Source organism: Aulostomus chinensis, chromosome 18, assembly GCF_037954235.1.
Source record: "Aulostomus chinensis isolate RoL2024-O1b breed Wild chromosome 18, RoL_Achi_v1.0, whole genome shotgun sequence".
NCBI lineage: Eukaryota > Metazoa > Chordata > Actinopteri > Syngnathiformes > Aulostomidae > Aulostomus > Aulostomus chinensis.
Window position 1 is genome coordinate 15,605,001 of NC_141337.1, and position 26,515 is coordinate 15,631,515.

General features: G+C 43.5%; 1 protein-coding gene across 1 annotated transcript in view; it reads left to right on the plus strand.

The window, feature by feature from the left end:
- Nucleotides 1-23,224, plus strand: part of cacng3b (calcium channel, voltage-dependent, gamma subunit 3b) — a 24,677-nt gene extending 1,453 nt beyond the window's left edge. The window contains exons 2-4 of the mRNA XM_086184146.1: nt 15,465-15,548; nt 19,352-19,492; nt 21,936-23,224. Coding sequence (XP_086040272.1) covers nt 15,465-15,548; nt 19,352-19,492; nt 21,936-22,444 — 734 coding nt within the window. The 3' untranslated portion in view covers nt 22,445-23,224. The remainder of the gene's footprint in view (nt 1-15,464; nt 15,549-19,351; nt 19,493-21,935) is intronic.
- Nucleotides 23,225-26,515: the final 3,291 nt, after the last annotated feature.

A 26,515-nucleotide genomic window follows, 5' to 3' on the forward strand; every position in this document is an offset into this window, starting at 1 on the left:
GTGTGTGTGATTCTGTTCGTCTTTTTTCCACATCCCTGTCAAACACCAGATGAACATTGCTCTGTGTGTGTGTGTGTGTGTGTGTGTGTGTGTGTGTGTGTGTGATTCTGTTCGTCTTTTTTTTCCAAACACCAGATGAACATTGCTGTGTGTGTGTGTGTGTGAGAGAGTGTGTGTGTGTGTGTGTGTGTGAGAGAGAGAGAGAGAGAGAGAGAGAGAGAGAGAGAGAGACTGGAACAACATCCAGTACCCCTCAGCTCTGGTGGGGCTGTCCTCTCCAGAGTTCACCCCTGCATCCCCTCCTCTGCCAGGGTGCAGTGGGACACTGTTGTGTCCTTGTTTGGGTGTCATCACTGCGTAGCTGAGGGTACAAATAAAACACTAACAGGCACAAGCAAAGACAGCTGGCGGTGCTATTAGCCAGTCAGCTGCACCACTAACAAGTTCCTGGATCTGCACACTGTTGCCGGCACACACACACACACACACACACACACACACACACACACACACACACACACACACACACACATTGTTGTTAGGAAGCTCTTCTTTTGAAGCCATCTTGTTATCTTGTTAGGAGCCTAAAATATTGGGCTTGACCAATCACACACTGATGTAGGCATACATGTTAATATTCATTGTGTCATACACAGAGACGCCTCCATCATTAAGTAGGTTGTGTGTGTGTGTGTGTGTGTGTGTGTGTGTGTGTGTGTGTGTGTGTGTGTGTGTGTGTGTGTGTGTGTTGGCTTTGAGTCAGAATTGGTCCCATTCATCACACGTTTGATGCCGGTCCTTGCTTCTTCCTGCGTCGTCAGTTGTATGTCCAATGTGTCACCAGCTCCGTCAAGACTTCAGCCTGATCTAAGAGTTTACCCACAACTCAACACAACACATCCCTCCCCTGCAGCACTGGTCCCACTCATGAAGCCGTTAGTTTACCAGTGAGAGACTCAAGTTGGACTTCAAGCGATAAGTCAAGTCAAGTCAAGTCAGTTTTATTTGTCTAGCTCCAAATCCCAACAAAAGTTATCTCATGACACTTTACAGGTAGAGCAGGTTCAGCACCTCACTCCTTCAGTGAATTTACACCCAACCATCCAGGCCCAGCCATCCAGATCCAGGCTCAATGGGGACGGCCTTCTGCTTTGACAGGTTGGCAGGTTGGGGGGAAAGAGAGCAGGTGGGCGGGACAGAGACAAAGACAGATAATGGAGGAAGACAGAGATACAGAAGGAGAGAGAGGGACAGAGACAAAGAGGGAGAGAAAGGGAAGAGACTGAAGGACAGACGGGGACGTGAGCAGGTGGAGCTACAGGTGGCAGCTTGAGCCTCTTCAGGTACAATAATTCACCACAAAGTGTATTTTGTCTTTCAAGCACTCCCAAACCCTGTTTTAAGATTACAAAGACACAAGTCACAAGTTTTGTGACTTCAGAATGCAGAAAGAGCCAGACACATAGATTAAGCATGAAGCTAATAGTGCCTCGTGGGCACCGACTACAAACAGCAAAACCGTATTATAGCTGCAAAGCGCCTCAAGGCACAGCAGGTCTGTCGTTTCTGTATTTTTTTACACATCATTTCTACGAAAAGTACTCAAAGGCACCATAACAGGTAGGCTAGCTGAGCTGAGCGTCTGAGACTAACCTGAAGCTAACTTCCGGCTCAGATAGGCGATCTGTTACACTGAGACTTGAAATGCGCCTCACAGCCTTGGGAGAGGAGTTCTGAGCATCTCTGTTTCCAGTCCTGTTGACAGTGAGCTGTCACATACTGGCATGCAAGTTTGTACGTTTCCTGAAAGACGGATGGAGCTTATCGAAGGTTTAATTTCCCTCTTTAGGTTATTTCCTGTTTGAAACTCTACAGGCCAGCCTTGGTGAAACTGTTATCAAACACAGCAAACTGATAATGTTGGATTATTTCCGTACATTTCTAATGCATCACGAGGACTTGAAACAATGTAATTTCCCGTAGATGATATGACTCTGCATAGAGGCAAGAAAACTTTCTTTTTCAATTACCACTGAAAAGATTTCACATTGCCTCTGGAAGAAATGTGTGTATGTGTGTCTGATGCAGCCAGACAGAACCAACTCATTCTGGGGGGCATAGAAGGCTATTACAGGGCCAGATGGTGCAGGTATGAGGATTTACTGAGCACACAATTACTACCCAGTGACACACACACACACACACACACACACACACACACACACACCCTTGTAATTGAATAAATAAATAGATAAAATCGAGGATATTCCCGAGCCATCAAATAAACAAAGCCGTGGGAGTTGTACAGCAAGTTAACACAATGTCAGCACAATGTCAGGGCAGGCACACACACACACACACACACACACACACACACACACACACGCAAACTTATAAACAACACAAACTGGCTCATATGCAAGAGAAACAACCTACATATAGCACACCATTAAACTGAATGAAAGTTTTTTTTTTTCCTTCTCTCATCCCTCCTTCCAAGTCCCTGGTTGTATGGTTTTATAATTCATAAACGCCTCATACACTGACAGGAAATGGATGTCTGGGGCTGGTGTACATGTGGCCTCTACATCAGAGCGAGTGAATGAGTGATAACATCATGTATGCACCGGTGTTTTTCAATGTATAGAGCGGTCATGCATACCTACTGCAGCACGGTCCAGCATCATTCATGGATGAGCTCCAGGTGTAATTGGACTTCTTGTCCTCTTATAAGTGCTTATAGCTTATGACCTCATCCATACGGGATGCTAGCATGTGAGTACCAGAATATTTTCCCTGAACATTCATGGAGGGCCTGACTCAAGCAGATGTGTACAGTCTGACCACATTTTGAACCTTTATGTTAGATGGAGCACCAGTATTCTGATAGTGACCTAATTATGACAGCATTCTGGTTCCTACATTCATGCTAATAGCATTTTCTGATGACGGTATCCTGAGTAAGGCTGTAGTCCGTAGAGTATTAGACCTTCTGCATTGTAGGCCATTCTTCCTCTGGGACAATGGCTGGTAGGTCACAATTACAAGTGTTGAAAACTAGGGATGTAGGCTAATATCGTCACATCATCGGCATTGGCAGATATTGGTCATTTTAAAAATATATCTGCGTCCGTCTGATGGCTAATATTTATATCAGCCCAGTTTTCCTCAACTCAACAATGCAGTAAATATATCATTTATGGGCTTTTCCAATTGTTTTGGAAATAAAGAAAACCTTTTTTAAAATACACAAAGTTTACACGTGTTTTTCAGTATGAAAATAACATGTAAACCTGTTTTTCTGACAGATTATATTGATGTATCAGACACTGGTACAAAAAAATTCAATGTCCTGCATCCCTGATGATGTAGTTCTAGCCTCCAGCGTGAGAAGCAGTTTTTTTGCTTGCAGCGTTTTGCAATAATAGCAAGAAAACACTTGAGATATACGGCAGAAGCAAGGTGGCGGAAATAGTTTGAGTTCCAGACATTAGGTGGACTGTGTTATATCGCATGTAAACAGAAATATGAATGAAATGTTCAACAAGCAAATACCTTCATAGAAATACTGTCTGATTTCAGTCGTTGTTCCAGGACCCCATAGACCAAACTGTTAAACTGTATTTGTCCAAGTGTTCCAGCAACTGTAAAAATCAACATTTTTTTCCACTTCATAAATGTTCAAAATGGCTTTTGTGTGTGTGTGTGTGTGTGTGTGTGTGTGTGTGTGTGTGTGTGTGTGTGTGCACGCACGCACTGTGTGATAGACGTGTTCTGACGTGGAATAAACAGGATGTCAGTCATAATCCAGGTACAGATCAGGTGTTCATACCAGGTGTGATAGGGGTCTGCGCCACTGTAGAGAGCTTTGATGACTGCACGGCGGCTTGCGTGCGGTCCTGTGGATTTTCCTGCATGCAGGGACTGTTTTTCTGTGCGCAGGTGTACTGATGTGTAATGTCCCCTCTGTGATAAATGAGAGCAAGCAAGCGAGGAAACGAGCAGAGGAAGGATGGGGTTGGGTGGAGGGCTGAGACGGCGCATGAATGAAGAGAGACCAAAACGTGCATGAATGAAGCACATGAGGGAGGAGGAGGAGGAGGAGGAGGAGGAGGAGGAGGAGGTGACGAGGAGTGATGGATGAGCTGTGCACGGCCTCTGTTTCAGGTGAATCTCTTGGGAGTGTTTGACCATGTCGGAGATCACCAGGTAATAGAGAGGGAGGAGAGGGTTTTAAATAGAGGCAGGGGCAAAAAATGATCTCCCAAGAAGGAATGGGAGGAGTGAGGGAATGAAGAAAGAAAAAAGGGGGGGGTGAGGCAAGCATTAAGTAAAGATGGGGGGTGTTGATCATGTCTGAGAATGAGGAAGATTGAAGAAAAGAGAATAAAGAGAGAAAGGCCGACGATGAAGACGTAGTAGCGTATGACGAGCGTCGGATAATAAGGGTCACTGGAGATTGAGAGCAAAGAAAAGAGGATTGAGGATGCAAGTCAGATGGAAATAGTAAATGGGCTTCGCTTACGAGGCGCTCTCTCTCTCTACCGTTGGGCTGAAATAAACCTGGTTTGATGCGTAACGCCGAACGCCTGGAAGATTATGTGTCCCATGAGCAGCAGTGTTTGTTAACTGAGCAATTTACAGTCTTCTATTGCAGTGTTTGTTAGTTTGAACAGAAAGGCATCATTAGCATTTTATTGATGTCATTCTCAATACAGCATATTGATAATTAGCTATTGTGTACAACCAAATAAGTTTGTTTTCTTTCACGGTGTGTAGTTGGGCATGCGTTGCTCTATTTGATCTCTGTTTAGCCTTCACGAACATTACCTTTACGCTAACTCCTTTTATCTCCGTTAGCTTCTGAGAAGTTCTACGATTTTTTTTTCGCTCAGTTGTGGTAATATTTTAAGTTTTGCTTCTTGTACATTAGTAGACTTTAGAGGGAGCGATTCACTAACGTCTGCAAAGAAATAAAAAAGGGTTGCAACTAAATTTTCACAGCTCAACCATAGTTCACATTCAGGCTGCTTAGCGTAGCCAGCGTTTTGTTAGCTGTTAGCTACCAAGCATACCTAAACCAACCAGACAGGTTAAGTGAAGGTCTTCTCTGTTTTCCCCTCATCCAGCAATGGAAAATCAGTCGTCTCTGAGTGACGTTGCCTGGGAGATTATTGAGAAACATAAATTAGACATGCTGCAATATGATGCTAACTGCGTTCTCTGCTAATAGCCACAGACATGAGTTACTGACAGCATCAAAACATGCTGCTCTGCTTAAGCTGTACCAAGTGTGGTTTTATGTGGTTGCTGCTTTTATCTACTTTGATGAACTAAATATTTTGGGATGTGTTATACTTTGCTGTATTTTAATCAACGTTAGACTTAGACTTTCTTTATTTTTCATTTTGGATTTCATCGCAAATGAAATTTCGGTACAGTGGCTTAGGCACCGCAGGAATTAGATAAGAACAGTATGGGCAGTAAAAAAAAAATAATAGAAAAGGGAGTCGAATGTATGTCATGTAATATGAAATATCTGAAGATGGATAGAATTGAATCAGGCCCGTTAAAAGAGAAAGAGTTGTTATATGTTGTACAGCCTGGAAAGAATGGAAAATAAATGCTGTCTCCCCCAGGCCCTGAAACGAGTCTTCCACAGGGCCAAGGGACATTTAGCCATCAATCAAAAGGAAATATCAAGGGAACATAAGGATGAGGGGAGGAAGGGTAAAGGACGGAGGGGAGGAGATTAATCTCCTTTGATTCGTCAATGAAATGATGAAGTGAGAAATGGCAAGAGAGAGGGAACACAGCGTGGAACGTTTGACCACATCTGGATACGAGGAGACGGAGGACTAAAGCAGGGCGACTGAGTGTTGAAGTTGCTCCAGACAGGAAAAGAGTTGCTATTTTAAGAGCATCGAAGGAAAGGAAAAAGGCACAAGAGACATTCTTACGTTTTTGTAGTTTTCTTGTTTTCAGCAAAGCCCTGTACTGTAGTTGTGATGAGGAGACACTGGAATATTGTTGCATTTTTACCTAATGACAGTTTAAAAACCAATTTAAAAAGATAAATGTGTGTATTATCTATTTAACAAGTGCACCAATGTGTACCTAAAAGGATACAAAAGCTAGGCTGGTACCCTTTTGACATTTAATGTGTTCCCTGTAGTAGTCAAAAGGTGCCCCCCTGGCTGCAAAGGGAGAGGGCAGTGACCCCACCCAGGTCTTAGACCAGGGTGCACATGCTCGCTGACCACAACGCCACAGAGCCGGGCAAGCTGGCATGGCAGCCACACATTCCCACGTTGTACTTCTGAGGGAAGTCATTTCGATTTTGGCGAACAAGTGAATGTGAATTTAAATCATACGTGATACACTGCTACTTTTTCCATCAATTCTGCCTGAGATCATCAGCCATGTGCTTGCCATCCATCCATCCATCCATCCATCCTTCCATCCATCCATCCATCCTAGCAGCCTTCAGGTGAGAGGCGGGGTTCACCCTGGACAGGTCACCAGTCCATCACAGGACCAACACAGAGACAAACAACCATTCACACTCACAGTCACACCTACGGTCAATTTAGAGTATCAATCAGCCTCATCCTCTCTTGATGTCTTTGGACTGTGGGAGGAAGCTGGAGTACCAGAGAGAACCCACACAGGAACAGGGAGAACATGGAGACTCCACACAGAAAGACGGGGCTCGAACCCAGAACCTTCTTGCTGTGAGGCGACAGTGCTGACCACTGCACTACCATGCCACCCCGCCGTGTGCTTGTTGGGATCATATTCGCCCTTGTTAAATATTGATCAACAATAGTTTCTTTCTTCTGCGTTTTACGAAATGTTTGTATAATCAGTGGAAATGACTAAATCAGGAAATGATTCTATAAATATGTGCTTAGTCATTGAAGCTACTTTTAGCCACTGTTGTCCGATAGTTGCTCCCTAAAATGTCTTAAACTGCATATTTAAGATTCGAGAAATCAAAGAAACATTTGAACCTTGTTTTTGCTAAATCCTGGATGTGGGTCTGTACTCCACAATACTGATCCCACATGTTTAGCTGGTTTCACCGGGTATCATTTGGTACTGCTAATGGGAACAGAACAACTGACAGTCAGCTTCATGAAGGAAACAAGGTCCATGTTCTGACTGAGAGCCTCATCCGGCAACCTTCAGTTAAAACTGGAACGCTAACTGTAATTCCTGTCCAACAGGAATGCCAGTTGGTGGCCAGGTTCTGGCATGGCCACCATCAATCATGGCCACCATCAATCATGGCCACCATCAACTAAAAATTATCTACTGAGGCTAACTGTGGAAATTAAACTGAACTTACTGGTTTTCAGTGAATCCAGTAGCTGCTTTTTGTAAGGTTCATTGCAGTAAAGACACATCAAAACCAAACATCCAGAATTTTAAAATCTCATAAGGTTCTACTTGTTTTGAAAGTATAGAGCAATAAAGGTGATTAACCACTGGGAACAAAAAAAAAAACAAGGCTCCTCTTTCACCCCCACACTAAAACGACCACAACAGGTGTCACAGCTGCAGTTGAAAGTGCCAGTGTTTTGAGCGCCGGAAACAGAGAGTAAAGAAGAGGTAAAGAAGGAGAGATGAGAAAATTGGAGAGCAGCAAGTGTTTTGGTAAAAGCAGTCATGAATATTGGTGTCTGAGAATGAACAGACTGAGAAAAGGAAGGGGGTGAGAGAAAGAGATGTGCAACCAAGCAGAACCTGTCTGGTTCGCTTTCATCAGCCATCACCGTGGAAACTAGCCTCTTCCCCTCTCTCCCTCCTTCCCTCTCTCTCTCTCTCTCTCTCTCTCTCCCTCTCTTCCTCCTTACTTCATCTTCCTCTGCCTGGAAAGAGGTAATCAGTGAGGGTGAGAGAGGTAGAGATGCAGCAAGGGGAGAGAGAGGGGGAGAGAGAGATGGGGAGAAGCCATAGTCACCCACGCTGAGCTGTCAGGGGTGCTCGGAGGAAACAAGCAGCCCAATTTGCTCTGCTTCTGAACTTCCTTTCCTCACCCTTACTCACTCCGTCCTCTTGTTCCTCTCTGGTTTTTGGTTGACAAAGCTTTATATTCTGAACGCAAGTGTTTGGATGTGTTTGTGTGTTTTTGGACGGCACATGTTGAGCTTTTGTGACAATAAATAAAGATGGTGGTAAAATAATGATCCAGCAATTGTTCCTGGGAGAACTTTGGATGTAGCACGGGCCAAGGAAACATCCATTACATTTTGGGCCAGAATAATTTAGCATAAGTTTTACTTGGCCTTGCACGCTACCGGATAATTGGGCAGATTCGGGGTCCAATTCTCCACCGATAATCACGAGGGTTCCCGTTTTTTTGAGCAGATTAAGGGTTCACAGATGTACTGTTCCAGCTGGATCAGAGCCCCCATGATCTTGAACTGACCTTGAAATCCTCCAATGTGGAACTAACTCTGATGGACCCAGTGAGAGAGAGCTGACCAGGAAGCGTCACCGTACTTTAGCATGTAGCTGCGGCTAGCACTCGCCCCGTTTCAGAGTGGCAATAAAACTCGATTTCTGATGTCACCTGTCAGCTCTCGCTGCGACGTGTCTACGCCAGGCTCATTCCGTCCTCGGAGCCGTGACGTCATCCACATTTTTTCCCTCTTTTTCTGCTACTCTATGGTTCTAATTTGTCATTACTGTTGTAGCCTGTCCCAATTTATATAAGCGAAGTTATTTGCTTTACAGATTCCTTCTTTTTTTTCACTGCAGTGGAATTAAGGGCAGGATCAAATCTGGCTAAAGGTCGGATCGCTGTCACAGTAAAGCACCTTTCTGTTCTCGGTTTATGGTCTTCAGCTGCAGATGATTGCAATGCTCTTGTAATTGACGGTGATTAATTATATTTGACCTGTAATTCTGCTGTGTGTGCGCGCACGCGCGCCTGTGTGTGTGTATGTTTGGGTGGGAGAGAGTTAGATCAAGGGCAAACAGCTGGCATCTCATGACCAACTCGTCATAGACATCTGGAACCACATTGTTGTTTGTGTTCGTCTCCTTTTTAACCTTGTTTTCAGGCACTTCTGTGTTTTGATACCCCCCCGCTCTGCTCGCATGCCTTACTACTCTCCCGTAATTTCACGAGAATTACCCTGACGCTGCAGGCGCATATTGACCTTTTGTGTGAAATGATAATGTGTGTTCACCAGTTAGTGTTTTTCACCTTTGATACGAGGATATATGGTGATACAGTTGACCCTCGCCGCTGTTGCAGAGCTTTCAATACACGTGCAGCTTCAGAGGGCTTTACTGTGTGCATGTATAGAGTGAAACAGGTAGAAATTAATGGAGTGAGTTGGTAAAACGACAGAAAAATCCTGGATAGGGGAAAGATAGAGAGGAGAGGAAAGGAGGGACGGAACAGCGTGAAAAGGGGTGATGTATAGTGAGGCTAAAACAAAATAATCAAAATACCGTCACCAAGCTCAGATCAGTCAGCCGTTAAAGTGCTCCTTCTCACGTCTTTCTTCCTTGGACTCACTGTTTTGCCGTTTTCGTAATTACTTTGCCTTTTTGTGACATTGCTGACTTCATTGATGTGTTGAAAACATTAATTAAAGTGATGTTACACAACAACAGGCTTATGATATGTACGATGTGATATGACAGGGTAGGATGCAGAGTGGTATGATGCAATGCATACCATATGAATCTATAGGGGACGTATATCAGCAAGTCTAAGCACGCTTTTTTAGTAGGTTGTTTAAATAGAAGTGTGCAAAAATGTAGATCTAGATTCCAGTTTAGTCTCCAGATATCAGTGTGGATGCAGAATCTGTGGGACAAGGTTCTGGGACCAGGAGCGTTCTACTTTCCATTTCAGTCAGAGCAGTACTGAGCTGTCGAGTTGAAATACACTTTGGTTCACCCGACAAAAGAATCAGAACTGCCTGAACTGCAATCCATGCGACCCATTTGACAACAATCAAGCTTTCTTGTATTTGTCATGTTCCACAAATGTTGTGAACTGGTTGAGGCAGATGGCCGCCCAGATGGATTGTTCCTGAACAAAAGCAGTTCTCACAACTGTGCTTGCTCCCTGCTCCAGAGTGTGGTCATGACCTGCTCTATTTGAAAAGTACTCTGAGATAACTTGGGTTATAAAGGCTTCTAAAGAGAAACAGAATTGGATTTGAATTCAATTGTATCATATTGTGATGGTTTTATAGCTCACTAAAAGAAACTAGTCATTCGTAATGTGTTTTGACAGCATAATAGACCCCGTGAAGGAGCTATACCACATGGCACACAAGATAAACTCACATTCAGATAAGCGTACACACACTGGGCTCCCATCTGTATCTGCTGTGTCCCATAATGCATTGCTGCGGCTCTGGTTGCAGCTGCCCTTGGGCCTACCTGACCTTTGTGAGTCAGATGTCTCCTGATAGATGCTTCAACCGCATGTGTGGATTTATGCGCGTTGTTTGTGCTATCTTGGTGTATGTTATCTGTCTCCCTGTCTATGTTTATGTGTTGCTGTTAGATAGACAGCAAATAACTTATACCCCCCCCCCACACACACACACACACACACACACACCTGAATGTCCAAACACACGGTACGACATGAAAAGCACAACATAGCAGGATGACATGGTTATTAGCAAGCACGGATTTCCCAACATTCCATCCATCCATCCATTTTCTTACACTTATCCTGTTAAGGGTCGCGGGGTGGGGGTGGGGGGTGGAGCCTATCCCAGTGGCTTTCAGGCGAGAGGCGGGGTTCACCCTGGACAGGTCAGCCCCTTTCAGTCTTTCAGCTTTGACCACCATAGAAATACTGAACCAATACTGACCCTGGACTTTCTCCTTTGTTGGTCCGACTGTATTTGTGTTTGACAGTATTTCGCAGCCATTTCCAACATAGATTAATTCTTTTAATTTCTTGTTTTCTTGAAAATTTTGTCCGTTACACCTTTAAAGAGCTTGTGAAAATGTACTAGTTGAGTGCGTATGATTTAGACGGGTGTTAGCAGCCCGCATGGAGAGATTTAGATCTACAGATAAAAGCTCAGGAATGAGGAGACTCTTTAAAGACAAATAATTATTTATCGATCACTTGTGCAAACCTGACCTAGACAAGTGTGTGTGTGTGAGAGAGAGTGTGCACGTGTGTGCGCACGGTTGTGTGTGTGTGTGTTCTAATTGACTTGTTAATGACCTGTTTATCTCTCAAATGGGATTCTAGATTGTCTTATTAAATGGAAATATAGGGCAGTAAATTTAACTGTAATATCGTGAAAAAGTGTGAAGCTCATAAGTCTTGAAGGCATTTCATTTTACGATCCATTTTACTGTCTTATATTAGATGTGATGACGAATGCTCACGAAGGTTCTCATATTGTCATTTTAAGTCACTGTTGACTTTTTTTTTTTGCCTGAATCGACTCCTTGTGAGTCACTTTTTATAGAGTTTAGAAGTTATGGTGGTGGGAGTTTGATTAGAGAAAGTCACTAAGATAGCTATACAATACAGCGTGTGTGTGTGTGTGTGTGTGTGTGTGTGTGTGTGTGTGTGTGTGTGTGTGTGTGTGTGTGTGTGTGTGATGAGATCATAGACTGCATGTGACACTTGACATAAGCCTGTGTGACACCTACTGACTCACTCACTGATACAGCGGGCAGCTAGGCAGCTCACCAGAACCTCCGACTGGGCTCAAAACGACACGAGAATGACGGATGTATACCCTCTTACACACACATCCAACTCTCTCTCTCACACACAGACACACACACACACACACACACACACACACACACACACACACACACACACACACACACACAGCTCGGGTTCCAGATCCAGGACAAAGGATTTGAGACTGATGGTGGTACCCGTATCTCCTCTGGTGATCCAGTCTATTAAAGGATCCTTTTGAAGTGTTACAATATCCAAGTTGAGCCCCACCAGGATAGACTTAAAGTACCTTGACAATCTTGAACAATCCAATTCATGAGATATTTCTTTTAATTGCAGGTTTAAATTTGATTAAAGCCAGTAAAATAAGTGACAGTACTCTACTAACAGAGAGACAGAACGTGTTAGATATGATTTTCCTGTGGTTCCTGTGGTCGAGGTATGTTAGTCAGGTTACAGGGGATGACATACATCCCCATGAACCTTCCTCCCACCTGACAAAGCGAACAACAGACCAGTTGGGCAATGTTAAGACTTCTGATGAAGTCGGCGAATGTCGTCACAATATACTGCAGTTTTTCAATGTGTGTGTGTGTGTGTGTGTGTGTGTGTGTGTGTGTGTGTGTGTGTGTGTGTGTGTAATAGTTTTGTTAGACCAACCTTATTTTCAAGAGAGCTATCGGGGATGTGCCGATGGTCCGTTCCAATGTGCGTTATGAACAGTTGTTAAAGATATCCTTTCACTGCACACTTGTGGTCACCGTTAATTGAGATCAAAGTATCCCTGGTCCCGACAGAGTGATGTCATAAACTTCCAGTAGTTTCAGCCGAGGCTCGTTAAGTCATTACTGTCATCCAATACTTTTACGGAATGCCATCTGATACATCACTCATGGTGCTGTTCCATGCCGACTTACTCGGAGGGGCGAGGATTCTTCTCATTCCACGGCCTGAATGTTCGTGTGTCCATGTGTTTGTTTACATCCAGGGAAGTGTTTAAGGGAACAAAAAAAATACTCAGAAAACTACGCCCCAAAACTCATAATTACAGTAGCATGTGTTTTCATAATTTGTTACGTCGTCCCCTGAAAGTAGGGTGGCTGATGGGTGTGTGTATCTGATGTGTGTGTGCAAACGTGCTTGTGTGTGTGTGTGTGTGTGTGTGTGTGTGTGTGTGTGTGTGTGTGCGCATGTCTGTTTCAAGCTGTTTGTTCAAATGTGATTTAGACTCTCATCCACCGAGGGAGAGAAATAAAAGCAGCCATCTATCTCGCTGTTGCCTGTGTTCCATCTTGTGTGTGTGTGTGTGTGTTTGTTTGTGTGTGAGCGCGTGTGCATTTATTTCAGTCAGGCTGTTTGGTGCTCTCTACATCAGGGGGGGTTCAATACAAATCCGTCCTGTTAAAAGGCAGGAGGTGTAATGAATTTCTAGACCAGCAGAGCTCTGATTGATGAAGCGCTGCACCTTGATGCATTCACCTGACCAGCTCACGCCGCTGTTACCTTCAGTGACTCCCCTGCAACTTTCATCACTCAGGCAGAAGCCACATTACAGGGTAACAAGAGGGGATGGCTGTTGTTTTCTCAATGTCAGCCACAACTAACTATTGAATTTTCCCTCTTGCAAGTGTTTCCTATGTACCCTCATAGCTTATCCTGGGGTGCAGCACAAGATTTTGGGCCCCATGAAGTCATTGGCCACAGAAACCCCGCCCACAACCACACCCACCACCACCATTCAGTAACTGACTCCTGATTAGATTTTTTGAATTAATCTGGAGAACTCCACTGTTCACTCCTGTTTTCAAAGCATTAAACAAAAAAAAACAAAAAAAGCGCACGTCAGCTGTAAACCGCAAAATGTTTGTGACTTGTTTTTGGAGGGGTTTTTTTTGTTGTTGTTGTTTTTCATTTTCAGAAGGAACCAATGAGCTTTGGGCTGAGTGACAAAAATGCTGGAGTATATGAAAGTATGAGGAAAAGCAAAAAAAGGAGAAGTTAAAGGGAACTGCGTTAAAGATTTTAGAGCAAGCAGCCATTTTAAAATCGTGTGTGCGTGTAGTGAGAACACCAAGACTACGTGCGTTTCTGTAGTTTTATTCAGGGGAACTGGATGGTTTTCAACCCCAAAAAACCCAAAAGTCAGGAAGTCATTAATCAAATTATGAAAAAGCCGATTGGAGAAATAGCTTTTATGCAAAGATGAGACTACGTGTGTGTGTGTGTGTGTGTGTGTGTGTGTGTGTGTGTGTGTGTGTGTGTGTGTGTGTGAGGCAAAAACATCGTGTGATTCACAGGAAAACAGCAACTATTACTTTACTAAATCTAGAAATCAATGACTAAAAATGTGTTGTGTTTTTTTGTACGTCACAAGTTAGCTCTCTGCATGAGCTGGATTAATCAATTTATTGGAGTTTTTCTAAGTGTGTGTGTGTAAGTGTGTGTGCGGGGGGGTAAGAGCTGGAAATAAACTCTTCATATGCAAATAAGCAATTAGGTAGAGTCTTTCATAATATTCATCAGCAACATCTTTCCTCCCATTTCTCTCTGATATTGCTTCCATCTCACCTCTTTCACAAGCACTTCCTCTCTCTTCAACCTCCTTCATTTCGCCCACGCCGTCCCCCACACACCCACCCATCCCCTGTGGTGTTCAGGACAGAATGATGGGTGGGACCTACACACACATACACACACATTTCCACCTGCACACAAATGAGGAACGCTGGAGGATGTTTGTGTGTGTGTGTGTGTGTGTGTGTGTGTGTGTGTGTGTGTGTGTGTGTGTGTGTTTGTGTGTGTGTGTGTGTTAGTGAACACAGGAGTACTTGTACAAAGAAGAGGATGAGTCACTCTGGCTGATACACGCTTGTTGGAGACTGCATCCAAGTCAATACGACACAAACACACACACACACACACACACACACACACTGAGTGACACACACTGATATAAACACTCTAGATACAAAAGGCTTTTACTTACATGGATGATTGATAGAGTTCATGTATCAGTTTAATGAGCTCGGTCGGTGTGTGTGTTTTCATGTGTGTGGTGCCTGTATTCATTTGGACTGCGTGTTCAAAGTGGCAATTGTCAGTGTGTGTGTGTGTGTGTGTGTGTGTGTGTGTGTGTGTGTGTGTGTGTGTGTGTGTGTGTGTGTGTGTGCGTGCGTGTCCATGGAGTGATAAGGCTTTTCATTACTGCTTCTCCACACACAGCCTGAAGGCTACCTGTCCTCCATCATCTGCCATCTCTCTCTCTGGCCTGGTTGTTCTTTTGATGCATTCATGTCTGCCTGTGAGATTGTGTGAATGTGAATATACATATGTGCCATATATACATACGTATATATATATATATATATATATATATATATATATATATGTGTGTGTGTGTGTGTGTGTGTGTGTGTGTGTGTGTGTGTGTGTGTGTGTGTGTGTGTGTGTGTGTATTGAAAATGTAATTTAGTGCTGTGTACTCAAGAATATGCCTGATTGGCAGAAAACTTCGATGGTACTCCCTACTCATTGAAACATGTTGTCATATTCAATCTGAAAAATAACTGACCCTATCAAAGGAATTACAGGTTCCTGCATAACTGACTTAACTCTATGATATTCCAGATTTTCATCACCTATAAATTGGATTTTACTTTTTTTTCTGCCTCTTGTGAGACTGAACTTAAGTGTAGATGTTTTCTGTACTGTCAATTATAAGTCAAATCAAATACATGTCACACATTCTTCTGTTCTTTATCTGCAGGAACCTTCAAAGGTGTGTGTAAAAAGATTGATCACTTTCCGGAGGATGCTGACTATGAAGCAGATGCTGCTGAGTACCTCCTACGTAAGTTTAATGATGAAGCGCACGTGCACACCCACACACACACACACATACACACACACACACATACACACACACACACACACACACACACACACACACACTTCTATATTCACAGTAGTTCTCACCTGTTGCCAGTGTGTGACATCATGTTTACAACCTGATGTACCAGACGGTTTGTTTCACAGAACCAGCTGAGAAGTCGCCTGTAAAAGTTGTTTGGGAAAGGGGGAGGAGCTTTCCAATAATACTTGGCAGGTGACTGGTTGAAGTTAATCTGTATCTATCACAGACTACCTTCAACCAGTTTCAACCAGAAAAAATTCACCCAGCAGCTGAGGCAGGTTGGCAGAAGAGGGAAAACACATCATCCATGGAGAAAAGCCTTCAGTGCTGGTCGTTGCTCTTGTTTGAAAGAAGAAAGAGTCTCCAGCTCTGATAGAACTGATGATGTAGCAGCATCTATGCTAACCACTCCAGGAGCTGCTTACAGTTTGGCTGCTGTGACACTTAAAACGCGCTAATTTTGCCTCCAATTATGCTGCTTGGTTCAGTTTCGACAGAAAAGACAAAACACGACTAAAATAAAGGTCCATTTGTTCCATCTACAATGCAAAGTGCAGTATAACGCAGTTTAGAATATTTCAAGTAATGCAAGGATGGCTTGATATTAGTATAATGCATTAAATATATCTCACTGAGATGTTTTTGATACGTATTGTAAAGAAACCTTTGTACTGTCATTCAAATACCTCCTCTAATATGGTTTAAATAGCTTATTACCATTAATAACTAACATTTAAGTGTAATCAAACTGTGTTGCATGCCCCCCCCCCACACACACACACACACAGATGGTGTTGCTCTGCCTGTCAAACTCCACACTGCAATTATTCAGTTTGCTGTCACAACACTGGCAGCTAAAAGGGTTTGAAACTATTCAGCTTTCAGACAGCAGCAGACAAAAGCAGGCCTCTCATTTCTAGTTGGTGTGTGTGAGTGTTGTTGGCAGAGATGACAACTGTCGCTGGCAGAGTTGATCAGAGAACGACAGCTCTAGGAGTTGGTTCGGATTCTGTCTCTGGCTGACTTGTGTCCAAGTGACGGGTCAAATAAAGAGGATCGTGTAAAGAGAGGTCCAAAATACGCATATGTACATAGTATTAAGGGCTTTTTGAACTTAGCTCCATCTGCTAATGATCCACTGAATAAGGCACACACACTCACACACACACACACACACACACACACACACACACACACACACACACACACACACATATATATATATATATGCCCTCTTCTCTGACCTGGTGAGGTGGTTTCAGTACACTTCCAAAGTCTTGAGCAGCAGCTCATTTGTGGGGAAACTGTGACCTGATCTTGGACTGAACCGTGTACCCTGCAAGTGCACTTTGCATTTTAGATGAATTGAAGCATCCAAACTGTAGTGGTTTATGCAAGAAAAAGTTGTCAAAACATGCATTAGTCCTGAGTCCAGGATCTTTTTCCTGTTTTCCCTATGCCCACCCCCACCCCACCCCCAATACATCTGACCAATAAACACCGAGTGAAACAACCCCAAGACCAGTTCCTGTATGGAGAGTTTGTTTATATCCAGTAGTTAGAATGGATGGTTTATCTCATTTAATCTTTGCTGAAACAAGTGAATATGACCTTTTCTGTTCTTCTCTTGTTGTAGAAGCTGAAAGATGCAATTTGTGTTTGCAAAGGAGAGATACCAGATAACAAGAGATATAATAAAACTGGCAGGATTTTTATCAACAAATGTTAGAAAAATGAGTCCAAAAAAAGGTGGAAGCATGGAGCATCAAAAGAGTAGATAAAGTAGAGGAGGGGCTCTTTCTGTTGTAAACACAGTAAAGATGGATGCAGCAGGAAAACATTAACAGCAACAAAAAAAGAGAGGAAAATGGATTCAGCCTGTGCTTCTTTTTCTTTGCTCCAGTGGACACAGAACGACTTCCCCAGAGGCAGCCAATCAGATCACAGGCCTCAGAGCTGGACAGCCAATAGACAGCCAGGACCTAGTGACCGGTATTTCATACAGCCCTGGGGTGTGGGACACTGGGGCGTGGTCTTGTACGCTATGCCGTCATTGGTCAGCGCAGTAGTTGGGAAATGGTTTGCATTCAGAGACAGAAATGTGGTTGCAACGATACACCTGTGATGTATGAGCATGAATCATCTCTGCAGCACAAAGCTACACAGCTCTGCCTGACAAGCTGCTCGCTAATACCCTTCAATATGTCTTCACTTCATGTACACATATGGAGTTCTGACTAATGTCTCTCTCCTACTGCAGCCTTGTTGTTTCGCCTGCATATGTGTCGGTGTGACTCTCCATCTGTCTTGGTTTTTTCCTCCATGTTCTCTCTCTCCCTCTCCCTCTCTCTCTCTCTCTGAATGCTTTAACATGTTCTGGATTCAGACCCAGTCGAGCGTGTTGCAGCACACTCGCTCACGTGTTTATGAGTGTGCACTATCTTCATTGATTTGTATCCTCCAGCGCAGTGGATTTTAAAAGAAACAAGATGAGTCTAAGTGGAGACGTTCAGTTTTAAGAGCTCTCATGCGAACCAAGGGAACAGTAAAAGGATTGTCTGGTCAAATAGAAATTAAATCTGGAGGAACGCGGGCGGGAACACCTGGATCGTTCGCCCAACGTGATCTCCTCAGCTGCATTTTGAGGTTATAATTGAACTGAAAGCTAAATTCTACTTTGTTTCCGTGGTAACACATTTTATACGTGTCAAACATGTTTATGTCGAACTGCCTCATTTCCTGTTGAAAGTGCTTCTCAAAACAAGTTGGTTCTGATCGCGCTAACTCTTCTACAACCGTGATTGATCTGGAAACCTGGAAGTGACAGAGAATTTTTTAAAAAACAACAACATGTACTTTGCATTCCAAGAACTCACAAATCAGTGTCTTGAACTAACAAAGGTGCTTTCTCATGGCTTTGTTTGACTCCAGCTGTATTTGTCAGGGTTGGTGTCAGTGGAGCAGAAGACAGGAAGCAGGCAGGATTTTGATGAAAAGTCAAATATTTATTTAACAAACAAAAAAAACAACAAAAAAAGAAAATACTTGACAAATGAGACTGAGAAGAAACAGACATCCTGTCAAAACTAACATAGGAAACAGAACTTAAATACTCTACGCATGACAAAAGAAACAAGCGTGAGAATACGAGGAGCAGCACTGGGAGCAGGGCTGCGGCTGACGAGGGCCGATGAACTCACGAGACACAGGTGGCGCTCAAAAAAAGGCAGGAAACAAACGGAAACAGGAAGTAACAGGGGAGTAAGCGCAGGAAGCACACTTCAAAATAAAACAGGAGCTGACATAAGGCAACTGATAACCGATGATTGATTATGCAAATTGAAAGTCTAAAACTTACATTCCAAGATGATTTGAAATATGGCAGACAGAACCGTAGCAGTATTCTCAATAATCCACAAAGGCTTGAGCTAAAAATAAGTGGTGTCGCTTTAACCTGAGCAGATGTTTTTACCAAAAGGCGTGAGGATCAAAACTGAGCACAGTTCTGCAGAGGGGCGTGGTCAGCTGCTGCTCATTTGCAGTTAAAGCTAAAACCACAGAAATAACACAAATGCCACAGCACGAAAGGCATTGATAGAGTCCAGATTTACCCCTAAATGATCGCGATTGAGGAGTCCAAACCGTGCGCGGACTTCCTCCACTCAGGCCTCACGTAACAGAAAACATTATTGCCTCTTGGGAACAACTGCATCTCCGCTCTTCTTCATGTGTCTGTGCAGGTGCTGTGCGTGCCTCCAGTATCTTCCCCATCATGAGTGTGGGGCTGCTGTTCTTGGGAGGGCTCTGTGTGGCCGCCAGCGAGTTTTACCGCAGCCGACACAACGTCATCCTCAGTGCCGGAATATTCTTTGTCTCTGCAGGTTTGTTTGCTTGGTGAATGTGTTTTTGTGTAAACGTGAAGGTTCGTTACCTCACGTGTCGCTTTAGCATGCCGATGTGACGGGAAGCGCCAGGCAGGACTTCTGAGAATCTTTGGCAAAACTGCAATTTAAAAGCAGAAATGCTCATCTTTTCATCCTAATTAGTCTTTTGGCACATGACAAACACCACACAGACATTAGCAATGTTAAAAACGCCTTGAATTTAACATTTTTTACAATAATTAAAGATATTTATGAGTGCAAGATTTGGTTGTTACTATTTTTCTGTCTTTAACAATGTCTCTGGTTTCATATGCTTGATTACATCATGGGTTTTGTGGTTTTGAGCTTTTATTTTTCCCCTCTTTCTGTTACCTATTCATTTTTCCACAGCATTAATCCCCAAAGTCATAACCACCATAAAAGCATAAAGCATAGAGATGCAGTTGATTAAAAAAAATAAATGAACAGAAATTAATTATATTCCTTAGTTTTGTATAATTTGATACTTCTCATAGGAAAATAATTGAAATAGTTGTGTTTTTTTTTTTTAATTTACTCTGATTCCACTTGAGGGACAAAAATCTGTAGAGTGTCAACAAGAAAATCATTTCCTTTTTATCGTGGGGTATCCAGAGTTTTTTAGTAGTTTCTGTGGAACTGGGGATTATTTTATTTATGTGCAAAGTGCATGCGGTGTAGCAAGATGCACTATTGAACCATGCTGATGCTCATCTCCATGACAACACGGTCGAACACCAGAGAGCAGCCATCTTAGCTGCTGCAGCATCCAAATGACTTGAAGGAGCATGACCCACAGAGGACTCTCACATATCTGCTCTCTCTGAATGTATTTGATTTAAACACAAGGATGTGTGTGTGTGTGCGTGTGTGTGTGTGTGTGTGCGTGTGTGTGTGAGCACATGAGTGTGTGTGGTTGTGCTACTGCGGCGCTACTGTAAACAAAGGAAGCGCAGCCCTCAAATATTTGTTGAAAGAGCCCGTCAGGCATCTAAAGAACACAGAAGAGCCTGTCTGAGGAGCCGGCATGTGGAAATTGGATGCGGCAGCTGATTAATCAATCAGTAAGAATAGCTTGATGTCGCTGTGATGCACTGTGAGGGTGTGAGAGTGTAAACACACACTCACACATAATCTATCACATGGATGCTGACACATCGGCGATGTCATATACACACATCCATACACACTCACTCATGGCCCTGACTCACACAAAAGGCTGTAATTGCTGTTCATTGAGATGCGTAGGGTCCCACTGGGTTTTGTAGTAAATTCAAGAAGCCAAATTGGTAATTATTTACCACAATAGTGTGAGGCGGATTCTGGTTAATCACAGCTGGCTAATTGTCCCTATTCTGTGTGAGAACTGTATTCTGGACTAATCATATGGAACACGAGTGCCCAGCTGTGTGCACTCGTTCTCTCTAAAATGCTCCTGCTAGTCCGTCTGACGAACCTCTCCTCTTTTCACTCTCTTTTCTTTCTTATATGTATTTCTTCTTTTTAGCTGTATGTTATTACATTTTTACCATTTATAGGCAAAGATGCTGCAATATAGCTGTAAAATTTATTTTCTGGTTTAGAAATACCCAACAGCGGAGGTGTAACACCACCCCAGAGTATGAATTTATAAAGCATTCTGGTGTCGTGCAACAGAGGTGTAAAGACATCATCAGCGTATAGACGGAGCTGTCCTGTCTGCTGCTGCTGGTACAGCAGCAGAATGTTCTGTCCTCCCAATTCTGCCTCTGAGCATTTTCCATCCATCCATTTTCTACCCCTTATCCTGTTAAGGGTCGTGTGGCTGGAGCCTATCCCAGCAGCCTTCAGGTGAGAGGCAGGGTTCACCCTGGACAGGTCACCAGTCCATCTCAGGACCAACACATAGAGACAGACAACCATTCACACTCACAGTCACACCTACGGTCAATTTAGAGTATCAATCAGCCTCGTCCTCTCTTGATGTCTTTGGACTGTGGGAGGAAGCTGGAGTACCAGAGAGAACCCACACAGGAACAGGGAGAACATGCAGACTCCACACAGAAAGATCCCGTGCTGGAGTTGGGGCTCGAACCCAGAACCCTCTTGCTTCTGAGCATTTTTATACAGAAAAAAAGGTGAAAGATTTGGCTGGAAGAGTACTGTTCAGTGGCCTGTGTTAGGGCAGATAACTGAGTCAGGAGTTCAGCATCTGTACTAAGAAGAAATAGATTTACTACAGGGAGCTTGCTGCCTATATGGACCCCCCCCCCCCCCCCAGGAAGTTGTGTGACAGGAAGAGGAGAGTCAGTTAAGCAGCAAGGTGTAACAGGTGCCATATTCCTGACTTTACAGGCTGTGTAAAAGAGGCTTTTGTCTGATCCCCACACCTTTTCTACCTCCATCTCTGATTATTTTCTTCCTCTCCCCCCCCCCCTTCCAGGCCTCAGTAACATCATTGGAATTATCGTCTACATCTCTGCTAACTCGGGCGACCCAGGCCAGAGCGACAGCAAGAAGTCCTACTCCTACGGCTGGTCCTTCTACTTTGGTGCCCTCTCCTTCATCATGGCAGAAATGGTGGGGGTTTTAGCTGTGCACATGTTCATAGAGAAGCACCGCAAGCTACGGGCCAAGTCCCGCACTGAGCTCATCAAGAAGTCCGCCTTCAGTCGTATCCCCTCCTACCGCTATCGCTTCCGGCGCCGCTCCAGTGTACGTTCATCAGAGGTGCCCAGCCGTGACACCTCACCACTGGGGAAGGGTGGCTACACAGGGCCCGCCGCTTCTGAGATGCCAATGTACACCCTGAACCCCCGCGAGGCAGGCAACGCCGGCACCAAAGCAGGGGGCATGGGTGGGCTGCTCAATTCGGAGAGGGAGTTCCTCCAGAGCAGCACGCTCACTAAAGACTACAGCAAGGACCCAAACCGCAGGACCACACCTGTGTGAGAGGTGCTGGCTGCAGATATCACCCAATCAGAGTGTCAAAGAGGAGGAGGGAGTGCAAACAAAGGCGGGGGACACACAGGGTTACAGGGAGGGGAGGGAGCATAGGGGTTTGATAAACTTTGACTGTGAACTGTGAACTTTTAGCCTTTGAACTGTGAATTCTGAGCCCTGTGAGAGTTTCAGTGTGTAGCAGGGGCGGCTCTGACAGAGAAGTTGTTCCCAACTCCACTCGACCACATATCTGTTGTTATACCTGTAACTCCTTACACATGACGGCACATCCAGTAGTTCAGCTTAATGTCTTTTCATAAATTGACTTCTCAAGGTGGATTGAGCCGAGTTTATAAAAACATGGTTTGCTGTGTGGGGCAGCTTCTCCTAAGAAATTAATGTGAACTAAAGGAGCAGAGGCGATAGATCTTTGACCTTTTGACCTCTGTCCTCTTGACCTTTTTGGATAGCAGTGCAGCCTTAGAGCTCTGAGCTGTCATTCTCTGATACTGTTTAAAGGACGTCAGGATAGAGATGGAGTTCATTTTCAGTTCAGTTGAATTCAAAAATATACAGTGAAGATGCAGTTAGTCCATGTATGGCAGCACTTGTTTGTTTCTATCCATATTGTATATATAGTCCTTTCATATTGATTGATTTCGTCATGGACCAGCTTCCTTGGTAACAGACTGAACTGAAACTGAATTGAGCTCATTCCTGGTAACAAACACCCCCGTCAGTTGATTACTGGGAGGAAACATTGACTGTAGATCAACTATTGGGGTGGGGGGAAGGGAGTCGGGTGGGTTGGGTGGGGTGGGATGGGGGGTGTGAATCAACAAAAACTCATGATAGATGGTAATTTTAGATCATTGGTGCTTCCTTTTACTCTTGTTTCCAGCCACACGTCTTCACTTTATTTATTTTTCACCAAAAAAAAAAGTAATCAGATGTGTTTGTCTGTCCGTCCGCCTTCACTTACCATGTCTCACCTTCCGCGTTTTTCTGTGTTGCCCCCCCCAAATCTCACCTCACTGCCACCCCTCCACACACCTCCATTCACCCTCTCTTTCCACTCCTCTAAGGACAGATTTAGGTCCTGTCTTCCATTGCTTGTAGACTAGCTGCGTTTCCTGGAGGTTGTTGGTTCGGAGGAGACCACTGAGCTGTGAATATGGTTTCAAGCAGAGCCAAAAAGACATTAAACAAACAGACGGAAATGTTGTATGCCCACTACCTCTTGGTGAATATCTATCAGATTAATATGAAATTGTCAGTACAAGCTGCAGAAATAAACATAGTTTAAGTACACATCTCTCCTCTAAGATCTGCCAAGAGAGAGAATTGGAATTTTGTATGCAATGTAAAGTTGCAGATAGATAGCAGGGAGTGGAGGACGTCCTATGAATTATTTAAAAGGTCTGAGCTCCATCTATTGAGCTGTCACTCACAGCCTCTCCTCCTCTTTATCTCCCTTACATGTGCACATACGTATAAAGGCAACACCCAAGCCTACACACTCGTCTTTAACACGTCTCTGAACTGGGACCTCTGAAGTGCCACACATGAATATGAGAGAAAGAAAGATTTATTGTGGAAAATCTCCAATGCCCACGAGACGAGAGTTTCATCCAGATCCCTTTGAGAATGGGGATGTCCTGCAAGATACTTGGGATGAATCCTTGCAGTGATTCCTTCATTTACTCGTGGCTTTGAAGTGATTATTTGGGACCTGGATAGATTTGATTTGCTATTGATTTACAAGCTGATGATTGAAAATAAAATCCCACATTATCAATGGGAATTTCTGCTTTTAGTAGAACTAATCCCTATTGACACTCATTTGAAGAGGATTTATTGATATAACCATTATTTGCGCACTTTCCTTCAAGTGATAAATATTCAAATAGAGTCATTTGTTTATCAAGTACTCAACCATAAGATATCCTGAAGTTGTGACGTATTTTTTTTTAACCCTGCTTGATTTCTTTTTGAATCCAGAATATAGAAAATGCTTTTTGCTGGAAGCTATCGGAGACTGAAGAGTAACAATTGGAAAAATATATAATAAACGGTATAATCCCAGTCTTCTGTACCCAGTCGTACGCTCAGTGCTCCATAAGCACCTTGAGGGTCGCTAAATACTACCCAACTAAAGCAGTTCTGCTCTACAGCGTGAGCGTGACCGACTTGTACATAGTTGAAATCCTGCCTCCCAGTTTCTTCATCGTCCAGGAGGTTGTTTTTTTTTAAGCTCACACCAAAATGTTTGTGAGGTATTGAGCGTACGCCGATGCATCCAAGAGTTTATTCAGTCTAGTTCTGCAGGCGCTCATCTTGGCAAGCATTTTCTGAACTCTGGATTCACCAAAAAGTCCTGCAAAGCGGGAAAAAAAAAAAAAAATCCTAAGGACATCAAACATGAAGTGATTAAAAAAAAACTTTATTGGTGAAATATAACTTACAATGTGACGAGTTAATCACCAAGTCTAGTGTAAATGATTCAGCGCAACTACAGGTGGTGTGTTTTTAGACAGCGACAACACTTTAATACGTCAACATGTACACACAGCCGGAGGGGGGGTTGTGAACAAGTGACATGACAACAAATAGCCATCATAAAGGGGGGGAGTGAGGAGCTGGTAGCATTTATCTCTAACGTGATCTACTGTGAGTAACGAGGGAGCGAGAAACTCTAAAAACAATGATACTGCTTTTCTTTTGCTTCCTTCTTGACCTCCCTGAGCCACCAATGCACTGTTTTGTATGAGCTAAACATGAAGCTGACACACCACTGCTTTGACAGATATTACCCTGATAATAAAAGATGTTGTAAAACTCCGTCATACTGTTTAATTTATAGCGCTGCTGCTGCTGCTGCTGCTGTTTTATCTACTGTCTTTGACGCCATAAATGGAGCTTAAAGGGACACAAAAAAAAAAACACGGACTCGCTCTCCCTGTCCTCCACGTGTAAATATTAATTTTACAACATCAGCAGTTGTCATGGGCTGTGAAAGGGAAAGAAAAAAAAAAACTGCTTTTCTCCAAGCAAGGGCTTTTTAATTTTTAAAGGACAGGAGTACACAAGGGCTTTTTATGCTCAGCGTTGCAGCAACATCGCTTTAAAGTTGTTATGAGCAGGCGCGGGAAGACGAATACATTTGCACGAGAGTTTTTACATCGGCTGAGTAGCCAACGAGTGACGCTTCAAAGAGGCTCCGCTGTAGAGTAAAAGCATTAGCCACAGGTTAGCCTTTAGATTTCACTAGATTAGAACTGTAACTTTCTGTAATTAGAGACAAAGAAGATTGCCTTAAGCACAGGTAGGATACAAAGTCTTCAATAATCATTTTAAGATGGATCAAACATATATTCGCAAAATGTTTATTATACTTGGTGCCAAATATGATATTTCCTTGTTAGCTTTAGATTTTAGGTTCGCTGCTCTTATTACTCTTTTGGACATGTAGGAATTCCTGCAGTATACTGACTTAGCAGTAGTAGCTATGTAACCTGTCGTCAGCACATCCCCTCAGGTCCTGGGGGGGATGGGGGTGGGGGGTCTGTCAGGGGTCAGAACTGCCATCCATGAGCCATGTCAGCAATGACGTTTCAAACCATGCATGCCATATCCATCCGCTTCCAGTGCTTACATTATCGCTCAAGCAGTCTCAAATGGCACCCTAGTCTCTGTCCTCTGTAGGGATACCAGACTGCTACATTCAAGACGCCTTATAAGAGGGGGGTGGGGGGTTGGGGTGGGTGGGGGTGGGGGGGTGTTTCATGATGTTTACTCCAATACAGCGCAGGGTGCTTTTTGAGACTACGCCTGTTTATCACAGCTTCTTCTTACCGCCATACAGGTTTGATATTAACAAATAATTGTATTAATAGTAAAAAAACAAAAAAAAAACAAAAAAAAACTACTCTAAAGGTGCCACTGTGCAGAGGATGACAAACTCTGTCACACATTATAGTTATTAATCTATCAATGGGGGCTGAGGGGGGCAGAGTTGGGAGGAGGGGGTTCTAGTCTTTGTACTATTATATTATTATTCTAGTTTCATTTTCTACCTTG